Here is a 13,710-nt window from a genome sequence, read left to right as displayed (position 1 = left end):
TTTTAATAATTGCCACACCACAGTTGGCTCTGATTTCCTTCTAGGCGGTGTTTCCTATACTCTAAAAAAATCCCTGCAGGTACCTTTTCCTGCTTCGGAGTAGTCCCTTTTTGACATGGTTTACAGTTTTCCTCTTGTGAGTTTTCCTCTTATGAGCCTCTTGTGGCGCAGAGTGGTAAGGCAGCAGAAATGCAGTCTGAAAGCTCTGCCCATGAGGCTGGGAGTTCGATCCCAGCAGCCGGCTCAAGGTTGACTCAGCCTTCCATCCTTCCGAGGTCGGTAAAATGAGTAGCCAGCTTGCTGGGGGGTAAACGGTAATGACTGGGGAAGGCACTGGCAGACCACCCCGTATTGAGTCTGCCATGAAAACGCTAGAGGGCATGACCCCAAGGGTCAGACATGACCGGGTCCTTTACCTTTACAGTTTTCCTCAAATATGAAATCTGAGACCATGTCAGCTGCTGCGTAGAAGCCAAAACAGTTCTGTGCTCCTGCCCGTTATTCTTCTGCCCACTGCCACACTAAGAAGGCTTCATTTGTAATGTGACAATTTATGCACCTTCCCTGTTTCTCTGCTGAATCAGAACTCCTCAGTATCTGGTTTATCAATCCTAATCTAATTGGGTGTGCAGTAATTCCAATCTTCTGACGAAAGAGACTTCAATTTTAATCCTTCTCACTGCTCTTCTGCATTTTAAGAAATGTATGCACCCACATACGCCAGGCACGTGGGTTACAAATCTTCCACCATTTTTAGAAAGGAAGATTATTTAACTTCTGCATGGAGTTCAGAGGTATAAATCTGGGCCACTGGCCTTTGAGGTGAACAAGTCAACATCTGTATCCATCCTATAGTTCAAGATTCTGAGTGTTATCGGTAAGTTTATCAATAAGACCCCTGAGTTGGGAGCAAAACCTCCCCCCTTAAATTCACCAGAGTCTGGAGCAGATTCTCCCCACCCATGATACCTCTAACTGTAGCCCCTTTACATCTGTCCTACGGAAATTCACTAAAGGTGCTTTGCTTTAAGGGGAGAAAACCAATTTGGCCTGTCATTTCAGCAACTTGTCAACATTAGTGAGCTCCATCACGTGAACTGTTATTGTGAATCTCATAAAGACAAAAGTGAATACGACGAAGGTGCAAAATGCGGCTAAATGGAGTCAGTGGAACTTCGGGCTCCTCTCTCCTGCCAAGAACTGGTGATGGGGTACAAGTTAAGGAAACTGAGGTCCCTCTGCAGAAGCAACTACCGGCTTCTCATTTTTTAAAACGTCTTCTGTGATCAGATCAATCTGACATCTGTGGTGTGTGACTTGTTGTTAGTTGCTTGCTTTCCGTTTGCTCTGCATACATCACTTCAGGTGGCTTGCTTGCAGTTTCGGCAAAGCTTCTGAATCCTTTAGGCCTCGTTTCAAATTAACCCTTTCTCTGGTTCCAGTTGAAATGGCAGCGAGACTGCCGAATGGAGAAAACTGCACCGATAATACTTCTGCTTGTTTCCTTGAGGAGGTGACAGAGATCAGCGACCTTTTGGTAGTGAGCGTCTGACCGTTCCCCGTGTGTCATCGGCATTTCAGAGAAGGACAGCTCAGCAGCAATACGTCTGGGTTCCTGTTGCAGGAAGCCCCATCTCGGAAGAGACATCCTCCTTCTCTCGCACAGGAGGCAACACCTGGGTTGTCTGGGGTTCCTGTTGCACTCCAGTACAATGCTTTAAATTAGCCTATCAGGAAACAAGTTTAGAGCAATAACACCAAAAAAAAAGCTGTGACCAGGAGGTCCCATCTTGGAAGAGACATTTCCCTTTCGTATAGGACACAAAACCTCTCCGAAGACAGGGGCTGATGCAGCAAAATGTGTGTGTGTGTGCTTGTGTGCGTGGAATTTCCCACCAGAACTATCATATGTTGATATCTTATTTATTTATTAACTCAATTTATAGTCCGCCTTCCTCCCTGGACTCCTTGAAAATTCCCACAGATTTAACCAGTCAGTCAACGAACCAATAAAGAAACATCAACCAAACATAGCCATGTAAAGTTTTCTTTATAAAGTGGGAGAAATGTCTAAGCTTTAAGTATCTGACTCCCAAGTTTCTGTCCTGACGTGGACAAAAGGTGCCTTGACCTGGATGGCACAGGAGAGCCTGATCTCGTGAGATTTCAGGAGCAAAGCAGGGGTGTCAGCTCTGGTTCACACTGGGATGGGAGAGCACCAAGGAGACCATTTATGCACTGGGAACTTCACTGTCCCAGCTCCTGTGCAGGAGCACAAATCAGGGGCGGACGACGTGCACCAGGCTAAGTGCTCCCCCATGTGGGTGCAGGAAGAGGTGGGACAACCTGCCACAACTAAAACTCCAGCCTGCAGCCTGGCGTGAAACCTCCAGTGCATAAACGGTCGGAGGCAGGCAATGGTGACTTAACTTGAATACCCTACGAGGTCACCGTAAGTCGACTGTGACTTGATGGCACTTTCCATCCACCATCACCAGAGTAAGTTTTGAAACAAATCACTCCCAGCTCATTACTATTTCCCTGCAATGAGTTGGTCGAAGTCAAACTTTATTGCACTAGGCCATAGGCCATCGCAAAATGAGATAACAATAAAACTGTTAGAAAAAACAAAATGCAGAATAAAAATTACACTTGACCCATACATTCTGCGCATTAGCCCACAGTATTTGCCACAAGGCCAGCTCAAATCTTTCTTGCGGCCAAAACAAAGGTGGCGACCCTTTGTGTCACAGAAAGCAAATACCTTAATTCAGGGGTAGTCAAACTGTGGCCCTCCAGATGTCCCTGGACTACAATTCCCAGGAGCCCCCTGCCAGCGAACGCTGGCAGGGGGTTCCTGGGAATTGTAGTCCAGGGACATCTGGAGGGCCGCAGTTTGACTACCCCTGCCTTAATTTATCATGAGATGGAGGAAATGCTTTGGTAACACCACAGTCTTGATAAATTGGTGTTACAACATGGGTTAAAATAACGAAGGGTTTATAATCCTATTACACACACTGGTCTGTTTGTATATCTAAATAATCTAAATAAATCTAAATCTAATAATAATAATCTGAATCTGAATCTGAATCTGAATTTGAATCTGAATCTGAATCTGAATCTAAATCTAAATCTAAATCTAAATCTAAATCTAAATCTAAATCTAAATCTAAATCTAAATCTAAATAAATAAATAAATATGAAAGCTACCACAACATTAAGGACCTCAATCCAGTAGTAGCTAACTTTCTATGACACAAAGCAGTTCCACGGCTGGGGGAGGAGAGATACTTAAAACATTCCATACCGACAAGGACTTCCACGGCAGCAAGTGAGTCGTCCTCCCAATCCATCTCTTCTTGCTTGTCTTCCAACCCCTCCTTCAGGTTTGACGTGACAGGATAGAACTGTTTCCATTCACCAATGAGTTTTTTTGTAGCTGAATCGGATAGCTTGAACGACTGTCCTGTGAGTGTACCATTTAATCCAAATGGACTAAGAATAACTAAAAATGACAGAGGGGAAGAAATACACAGTAAGGTGCATCAAAAGGCTGGTGATGTGTCACAAACTACTAACCAGTGACAGGTGACTAGCAGGTGACAGGCAACTTAGTAAAAACCTGAGGACTAGCCATTTGTTATATAAAGCAATGTGAATTGATAAGAGGGATGTCCCATGAATGTCCCTTCCCTTGAAGGACTGTCAAATCCTGAGTATTTTTCAAAGGGATGGAAGACCTTTTCATCTGGGATGGTTTTCAGTGGCTCTAAGTAAAGGCTTCATGGTAAATACCTCAATTCGGAGAAGTGACTTCAAGTATCATGTCTTCAAGGAAGAACGTAATATGAGCCCTGCTGGATCAGACTAGCGGTCAAGCAGCCTGTCTCACAGCATGGCCAACCAGTTCCTCTGCAGGGCCAACAACGTGGCATAGAAACTGAGAAAGGAGCTTCCCCCGGCTGGGAACCAGGGGTTGCCAATGGCCTCAAGGAAAAAGGAGTTCTATCACATTAACAGGGGTTTACTGGATGTTCTTTCACCTCTGTGCCATGAAAGACTTAGCTGCACATTCCCACACATTAAGAAGAAGAAGAAGAGTTGGTTCTTATATGCCGCTTTTCCCTACCCGAAGGAGACTCAAAGCGGCTTACAGTCACCTTCCCATTCCTCTCCCCACAACAGACACCCTGTGGGGTGGGTGAGGCTGAGAGAGCGCTGATATTACTGCCCGGTCAGAACAGTTTTATCAGTGCCGTGGCGAGCCCAAGGTCACCCAGCTGGTTGCATGTGGGGGAGCGCAGAATCGAACCTGGCATGCCAGATTAGAAGTCTGCACTCCTAACCACTACAACCAAACTAAGCCAGGGTAGTAAACCTATGGTCCTCCATATGTCCATGGCCTACAATTCCCATGAGCCCCTGCCAGCGTTTGGGAATTGTAGCCCATGGACATATGGAGGACCACAGGTTGACTACCCCTGCATTAAGCCTCTATCACAGGACAGAACCATTTTTCTCCAGGACTGTTGGCAATCTCGGGAGAAGAATTTACTGCATCTTATTAAAATATGTTCACTGAAAACATACAGTTATGTCAGAATCAGTGCACTATAAGCAGCAGCTATTAATTAATCCGGCAAAAAAATTGACAATAAGGAGAAAAGCGAAGGAAACTAAATGTTTTGACCTGTGCAGCAAAAATAAATAAAACAGCCTCAGCGACTGAATCCCAATACCACAGATATGCAGCCAAGTGGCTCAAGTGCTGTTTTAGAAACCTGGTAACAGAGGGATAGTCTCTGAAAGTGCAAATAGACCGGTCTGTGTTCGGAAAGTTCCCCTTCAAATAACTGGCAGCAGCCAAGAGACAGCTGAAAAGTTGCCAAACGTAATTCTTGTTTATTTGTTTTTTACTTGCATGTAGAGGAACTGGGCAAAAAAAATGTGAGCATATTCAGGCATACATGTTTCAGAGCTATTACAGGAATGAAACAGCTACATATTCATTTATTGCCAAGTTCTAGATTTCAGTGCAATTTGCAGGTAACAAGGTTTAGATTAGGAATACAGATATCCTTCCCTATAACTGCTCATAATCTGAAATTTCTTATCTTGGGAAGTCCCAAGACCTGGAGAGGGGGGGGGGAGAGATATTTGAAAAGCTACAGAATGCAGATGAGTCCTTTCACATTCAGTCTTGCTCGGAGTAGACACTCAAATACAGCAGTAGCCTAGAAAAGAATGCTACTGCACCACAAACCGGGATCGCGGACAGAGGGCAGCTATAGGAGAGAACTCCTCAAGCCATCACCAGCTTGCATGTGGAGTCCCTCAGGGAGCAGTTCTCTCTCCAATCCTATTCAAAATCTTTATGCGCCCTCTTGCTCAACTGGTGTGAAGGTCTGGGCTGGGTTGTCACCAATATGCTGATGACACCCAGCTCTTCCTCCTGATGGATGGCTGCCCTGACTCTCCCCCAGAAGCATTAGCCAGCTGCTAATCTGAAGCAGAGTCATCTGAAGCTCAACCTTTCAAGGATGGAGGTCCTGTGGCTGGGCAGGAAGAGCCCAAGTGAGGAAGTGTGACTACCCAACCTGGACGGAGTGCAGCTATCAGCGGCTCACTCCGCCAGGAACTTGGGTGTGGTTTTAGATGCCTCCCTCTCTATGGAGGCTCAGGTCACACAAGTAGCACAGCTGGTGATCCCTGGCCCCAAGGAAGCTCGCTTAACCTCAACCAGGGCCAGAGCATTCTCCATCCTGGCCCCCACCTGGTGGAACAAGCTCCCGGAGGAGATCAGAGCCCTAGCGGAGCTTAAACAGTTCTGCAGGGCCTGCAAAAGGGAGCTCCTCTACCAGGCATTTGGTTGAGATTGACTTGAATTCAATCACCTTCCATTGGCCCCTGAGCCCCCTTCCATGAAAACCACCACTGATACGTCCATCCCATGGGGCCGTCAGTATGTTACATTTAAATTAATGTTCTCCCCATGCTTTTTCCATTATTATATGTTCTATTTTTATGACTGGATTGCTATTGTTCAATTTATCGTGCTATTTGTACTGTTTTTCTCCAGTTCCATGTAAACCGCCCTGGGCCTCAGGGGAGTGTGGTATATAAATATAATGAATGAATGAATGAATGAATGAATGAATGAATGAATGAATGAATGAATGAACGAACGAACGAACGAACGAACGAACGAACGAACGAACGAAATGTAAACTTAAGATATGTTACATGCAGATCAAATGCAATGTTCAAAATAGCCTTAAACACCTTTAAATCAAAAGGCTCAATTGCCTACAGACATAATTAATTTCAATCTCCAAATGAGTTTTCCCAAGATAAACAGGTCCTCCTAACAAAGCCAAAAAAGGAGGTAAAAGACAAAGCAAACTGGCGACAGACAATGCAAGTGGCAGAAGGGCCAGCTGAATCTTCCTCCTCTTTGACAGCAAACCTCCATTCAGATCATGGGAAACAAAGGGGCATCAATTCTGCAATCAGCCAAAGATGCCTACCTTGAAAAGGGCTATTGGACTGCTGGGCCAGGGTAAGATGTTCTTCGCTAACAAAGTACACAGGTTGGTGTTGGTTGATTTCCACACTGGTACAAACGTTGCTGTCCCCATGCAAGAAGAAGGTAAATGAGCAGGACAAGTGCTCACTAAGGAAGAAGAAGAGACAAAAACGATTAGCACATAAAGGCATCTTTTGAAACTTTTTGGTATGCTTTGAAAAGGAAGTGGGGGCACCAGGGGAGGGAACAGCATCTAAAAACAGTTTCACCCATATACAGCGCAGTCAAGCAAATGACCAACAACCCTTCATCCATGCCTGCAACATTTTACCCCAACAGTGTCAAATAACAAAGGCAAGATATCATTTACTGATTTGTGACTCCTTCGGATAGACAAAAGTGGCATATAAGAACCAACTCTTCTTCTTCTTCTTCTACATCATCATCATCATCCTTAGATTTATTGCCCGCCATTCCCAGTGGCTCATGGCGGGTTACATTAGTCTGGATAAAACCCCATTAAAAGCCCCATTAAAACCCCAGACATAAAAACATCACAATCGCAAATGCTGGCAGGGGCTCATGGGAATTGTAGTCCATGAACATCTGGAGGACCACAGGTTGACTACCCCTGGATTAGAGGACACAGAGAGATTCAATCGTTTATCTATTTATCTATGAGAGCCAGTTTGGTGTAGTGGTTAGGAGTGTGGACTTCTAATCTGGCATGCCAGGTTCGAGTCTGCACTCCTCCACATGCAGCCAGCTGGGTGACCTTGGGCTTGCCACGGCACTGATAAAACTGTTCTGACCGAGCAGTGATATCAGGGCTCTCTCAGCCTCACCCACCTCACAGGGTGTCTGTTGTGGGGAGAGGAAAGGGAAGGCGACTGTAAGCCGCTTTGAGCCTCCTTCAGGCAGGGAAAAGCGGCATATAAGAACCAACTCTTCTTCTTCTTCTATTTGCTCTTCAGTCTCAAAAGGAAATCAGTGCGACAGGTTCGTGGAAAGCAAGGAAACACAAGCAACAAAGCTTATGGGAAAGGCACACTTAACTAGGCAGTTTAAAAATGACGTGCTTGTTTGCAATACGTTTCCTTCGGCAGCTAATGAACATTTCCAAAAAAAAACAAAGGTCTCTGCTAAGAATTCAGACCCTCTTCCCTTCAATTAAGTTGTCAGCCTTAACAATGCACATGCTGAGGGAGACATGCAAGCAACCCTCCAGCAGAACGCAGCAAAGGAGCTCATTCTTAACTGTCCACAGGTAAATGCCAGCCTTGGAAATCCAGCACTTGAATCAGAAGCATTTAATTCTGCTGCCCTTTCCTTCCCCCTCCCCCTCTTCCACATAGCCACACCCACTCAAAGGCACAATTTTAAAGAATATCATTTGCTTGCTGGTTTTCGCCACCACATTGGGAAGGATTCTAGCTTGAAAGCAGAAGCCGAGCACTAAAACCAATGGCTTAGACTGGAATATGTTTGCACAATACCCGCCTCGCTACCCTTTCACATAATGCGCCAGCACAACTATTCTTTCATCACAAATAGTGTGTTCAGCAATGAGATGCAAGGCAAGATAGGTCCTCCTTCGTATCCGACAAAGCATTCGCAAAAATACTCTTTTGCTGCACGCACACTCTGTATTCTTACACTACATTTGCACTGTTTTAAAACAGTGGTGTCATCTAATCTGGCGCCCTAGGTTTCATGCCCCGCTCCCCCACATGCAGCCAGCTGGGTGACCTTGGGCTTGCGTCAGCACTGATAAAGCTGTTCTGATCAAGGATCAGGGTTCTCTCGGCCTCACCTACCTCAAAGGGTGCTTGTTGTGGGGAGAGGGAAGGCGAATGTAAGCCGCTTTGAGACGCCTTCGGGCATATAAGAACCAACTCTTCTTCTAGTCTAGGAGCATATCTACATTACAAACGTTACTGGTTCCATACCAGTTCAGGCATCTCAGTACTTTGATGGGGATGTCACCTTAAACTCAAAATACACATCTGACCTCTCAAAGTTCCTCCATCTATAAAATGGAAGTTGCAATTTTAGCACAAGACTCCTTTGCAGAGGAATTAGAAGGATCTCAAAACACTGGCCATCGCAGAGAAGTTTAAATCAGGAAGTGCACAGGGATTTTGAAAAGAGAGTCCAGAGTTCCCCACCCAAGTAGTTCATTTATTTATTGTATCATCAGTGTCTTTAAGACATTTTAGTCAAGCGTTGTGAAGTCAAAAACAAAAACTCTCTCAGCTCAGAGTGCTTCCACAAGTTCCAATTCCTTGATTTAACGTCTCTGATGTTATTCTAGAAAATTCTAGCTCGGGACATTTGCTTACTTATGTCAAAGAAAGGACCCCCATGAAAGTACAGTTATAAAGCAACTTTGTTCATAAATTTCTCTTTCTGGTGCATTTCCCTTTAGATCTTTCATTAAGCATACTACCACAAAGCAAAGCTCTCTTAGTAGCTTAAAATTAGTATTCAACGCTCTACAAAAGAAGAAAAATGGCATTTTTGTACCCCCTCAACCAAACACTGTATTTACAGAATGCATAGAAGGAAGGAAGGAAGGAAGGAAGGAAGGAAGGAAGGAAGGAAGGAAGGAAGGAAGGAAGCAAGGAAGCAAGGAAGCAAGGAAGCAAGGAAGCAAGGAAGCAAGGAAGCAAGGAAGCAAGGAAGCAAGGAAGCAAGGAAGCAAGGAAGGAAGGAAGCAAGCAAGCAAGCAAGCAAGGAAGCAAGCAAGCAAGCAAGCAAGCAAGCAAGCAAGCAAGCAAGCTGCACGGGAGAACTGAATTTCAGGGAGTGCTGAAGCAGTTTCACCCACATAATTCAGACCCTGGAGGCGATGCTCAAGCTTTGATTATAAGCATCCACTGTGGCTAACTTGAAACAGAAGCCTTGATTTATTTTCTTTTATCATGCAAGACACTTACTCATTATTCTAGGGCAAATTCTCGAGAGGATGGTACTCTTAGTTACGGAGTTGTGTCTAGGATGCAAGCATTAAGGTTCACCACTGCCCACTTTCTTGCAATCACAGGGCAATTACGCAAGGTACACCTAATTTGTGTTTCGTTACAAATAAGCCTGTCTGACCCAAATAACAATAATAAGACAGTTGCTCATGAACAACATGCAGCAAGATATTTATGTGCCTCTGAAGCAGAAGGAAGGAAGGAAGGAAGGAAGGGAGGAAGGGAGGAAGGAAGGAAGGAAGGAAGGAAGGAAGGAAGGAAGGAAGGAAGGAAGGAAGGAAGGAAGGAAGGAAGGAAGGAAGGAAGGAAGGAAGGAAGGAAGGAAGGAAGGAAGGAAGGAAGGAAGGAAGGAAGGAAGGAAGGAAGGAAGGAATTTCTCTGGCTTTTATCACAGCAGATCACAAACAGGAGCGCCACTTTTGCACCAAGTCTTGCTTATGCTGAATATCACTGTTGTGCAAAGTTGTGCACAGGCTGGTTTCTTTCATATGCCGCTTGTAACCCTGCACTCCACCCTCTCACAACACTTGAATGCCAGGAAAATTTCCCATATGCCAGGAAAAACAAAGAAATCACTGCACAGTAAAGATTTCATCGTTATGTTACACCGGATCTTCCGATATACATTTTCAGCTGGGCGTGTGCCAGCTCTTCAACAGTACACAGAATTCAGTTCAGGGAACTGAAAATAAAGCAGATCAAATGCCAACTCTAAATGTCTCTGGTGAAACCTGACGTTCTAAGTCAAAATTCAAATTAAAACACCCACCTGCCACCCTCTGACTATTAGGGTAACCCAGGTTAACATCTATTTTGGCAGATCTTGGAGGCTAAGCATCGTTGGTCCTCGTGAGTATTTGGATGGGAGACCACCAAGGAAGTGCACGGTTGCAGCAAACCACCCCTGCACATCTCTTACCTTGAAAACCCTGCAGGATCGCCACGAATCAGCTGTGACTTGATTGGGGGAGGGGGAGTGGGAACGGACACTAATAAGAACTGTTCCTTCTGCTCAGAGGGCTGAAGGGCATCTTTGAACCATCAGACCAGGTCAGATCCTAGGTTCCTGTGGCAGTTCTAAGACTACCTGACCACCACACCAAAAATAAGAGAACTCTTAGGAACCAACATGAGAAAAAAATTCTCTTCCCCTCCTGAGTGTTAAAAGCTGAAGGCCAGCCAAGGTGTAATTAAGGACCAAAGGTTGCTTGCAGAAAGCAGATCAGAGGTATCTTAGGCAGTAACAGGCTAAAATATTAATAATGGAGAGCATTCCTTGGCTGCCGGTGAAGACAATTTGTTCCTTAAGTCAGGGGTAATCCACCTGTGGTCCTCCAGATGTTCATGGACTACAATTCCCGTGAGCCCCTGCCAGCATTTGCTGGCAGGGGCTCATGGGAATTATAGTCCATGGACATCCAGAGGACCACAGGTAGACTACCCCTGCCTTAAGTCCCAATGGGGACCAATACCCTCCATAACTCAGGGGAGAGGGGCTACTCATGAGAAGTCCAATATTCCATTCAGGATGACGGCACCCTTGATTGCTAGGATTGACCCAAAACACAATACAGAGAAGGCAAAATCCAAAAGAGCTACTGTAGCAGCTACAATGCCCAATACGCAAGGTACCCAGATAGATCTGCCTGACTAAGGCTGAGGCAAACACATATGCTACCTTACAAGGATCTTTCTCTTGAGTCCAACCAGTCCACAACTGTATGTGCACAAGAAGTTGTGTTCTTGTTCAATCTCCAAGCAACATGCAGCCCTTTTTTTTGAAAAGGCACATCAGATTTGCTACCAAGACACTTTTTGAAAAAATGTGCTATATATAGCCAATGAGGAACTTTTATCTGGTCAGCAATCCATTCATTTTCAAAGAGTCCACATTAGTTATTACCAGCAAAAGTGTTTCCACAATTCATGTCACTAGTAATAATTCCCCTAAAAAAATTAAGCTGAAGGCTATAAACCAGCACAAAAGGCACGCACGGCTAAATGACACTGTACATGAACACATCTAACTGCAAAACAAAAGCGAAATGCAAGGCCAAGCCCTCTTATGTACACCACTAGTAGTAAAGTCCATTGCGTGCTGTGATGCAACAGGCGCTAGCTCATGGTTTGATGTTGGTTTTGTGTCTCACTTGAAACCTGGAGACCCTAAGAGGAGGTGTCTTGGTGTACAACAGTCCTCACTCAAGGCAAGTTCAAGCACACCTAGGAAGTGTGGAATTCCAGAACATGAAGCTACACCTATCCGGCAACCTTACCTCCTGTCTGCAAAGTTTTCTTGACCTGAAATAGGCCAGAGGCACTACGTGGCTGGTTGGGTGGCTACGGAGGCATTATACCCTTTTGAGTCTCCACTTTTGAACTGCAAGGAATATTTCCAACCCAGGGGTAGCCAACCTCAAGATGTCATAGTCCCATTGTATACGGCACTGGTCAGACCACACCTGGAGTACTGTGTGCAGTTCTGGAGGCCTCACTTCAAGAAGGACGTAGATAAAATTGAAAGGGTATAGAGGAGAGCGACGAAGATGATCTGAGGCTAAGGGACCAAGCCCTATGAACATAGGTTGAGGGACTTGGGAATGTTCAGCCTGGAGAAAAGGAGGTTGAGAGGGGACATGATAGCCCTCTTTAAGTATTTGAAAGGTTGTCACTTGGAGGAGGGCAGGAGGCTGTTTCCGTTGGCTGCAGAGGAGAGGACACGTAGCAATGGGTTTAAACTACAAGTACAACGATATAGGCTAGATATCAGGAAAAAAAATTTCACAGAGTAGTTCAGCAGTGGAATAGGCTGCCTAAGGAGGTGGTGAACTCCCCCTCACTGGCAGTCTTCAAGCAAAGGTTGGATACACAGTTTTCTTGGATGCTTTAGGATGCTTAGGGATGATCCTGCGTTGAGCAGGGGGTTGGACTAGATGGCCTGTATGGCCCCTTCCAACTCTATGATTCTAACCTCCAGGTAGGGCCTGGACATCTTCTGGAATTACTGCTCAACTTGACTATAAAGATCAGCTTGTCTCACACACCCATGCTCACAGATTCCCCTGCATTGCTCTCAGAAACATGTCCCTGGCCTCAGTCAATGGTTGTTAGAGGCTCTCTTCAAAGCAGTCCTAAAGGGATTTGAGGGGGTGGGGGGGTGCGGAATCCTGAATACGAGCAGCAACTGGCCCAGGAGGGAGATTCCACCAATAGAAGGCTTTAAACCCTTCAGCATTTTGTCAGGGTGTACAGTCATGATTTTATGTATGTATAAAATTAAAAAATTATACAAGAATAGAGAAGCATAAAGGTAAGAAGCCAATCTTTAAGTGAAATTTAAAAACACAAGATATGGCATCTAATCTTTCATTTTTATGGTCACTGATTTTACGAAACAGATGAGCCAGGCCAAGGAGAACAACCAAAGAACAAAAGCATGAATTCCCAACATGGCTGCTAGGAGGAATTTCTCCAAGTAGAGACTGTCCCACCCTTGACCACTGGACAATTTAAAAAAAGAAGTAGTAGCAGTAGTTTTTGTAGTTCCCCTTGTTGATAAATTACTGGTCTCCACAGAAAATGTTCAGGACAATTTTTTAAACTCATTAAAATGGATCTTAACACTAGAAAAATGAGAGGTATTTCAAGGAATTGTGAGTATAAGAACTGAACTGTCATCCCAAAACAACTATTCCTGTTTCATAACATTCTAAATTTTAGTACTCAATAGCAAACTATTGGTAAATATAATTATAAACAGTCTTACAAAAATAGTTAAAAAGCTCAACATTTTCATATAAAAATCTTTCAGGAAGAGAGAAAAAAGAAGGGAACTTTGTACTTAATCTTGATTTTATTGGAAAACAGCAACACTAGTTATGTTATTGGGAGCTTGGGGAATAGTGAAGAGCAATTATAATCAACAGCAGCCAACCCATTATTTATTACTTATTCAGGATGAGAATTAACAAAAGAGAAGAGATACGACAGAATGCATAATAGATACCGGATGCTGTCTTTGAAAAGGTTGGCAATTTTTTAAATTATGCTATTCTTCCAGGGAAGAAACCTTGCAATTGAAATCATGCCCTGTATATTTCCTGCTGCATGCCTTTTGCCACTATTCTGTTGATGGGGTAAAGGTCTGGGGCACCTCTTATGCTACCGTCCCGAGGGCACCAGGGGATTTCCACTCCAAAG

General features: G+C 44.5%; 1 protein-coding gene across 2 annotated transcripts in view; it reads right to left on the bottom strand.

Moving 5' to 3' along the window:
* Positions 1–13,710, bottom strand: part of MED13 (mediator complex subunit 13) — a 131,416-nt gene that overhangs the window by 57,767 nt on the left and 59,939 nt on the right. For both annotated transcript variants that reach the window (XM_077312791.1, XM_077312790.1), the window contains exons 4-5: positions 6,531–6,676; positions 3,311–3,508 (exon numbers count right to left, since the gene is read on the bottom strand). In XM_077312791.1, coding sequence (XP_077168906.1) covers positions 3,311–3,508; positions 6,531–6,676 — 344 coding nt within the window. The remainder of the gene's footprint in view (positions 1–3,310; positions 3,509–6,530; positions 6,677–13,710) is intronic.

The sequence above is a fragment of the Paroedura picta genome, chromosome 15 (genome assembly GCF_049243985.1).
Source record: "Paroedura picta isolate Pp20150507F chromosome 15, Ppicta_v3.0, whole genome shotgun sequence".
Classification (NCBI taxonomy): Eukaryota; Metazoa; Chordata; class Lepidosauria; order Squamata; family Gekkonidae; genus Paroedura; species Paroedura picta.
This window is presented reverse-complemented; position numbering and strand designations above follow the sequence as displayed.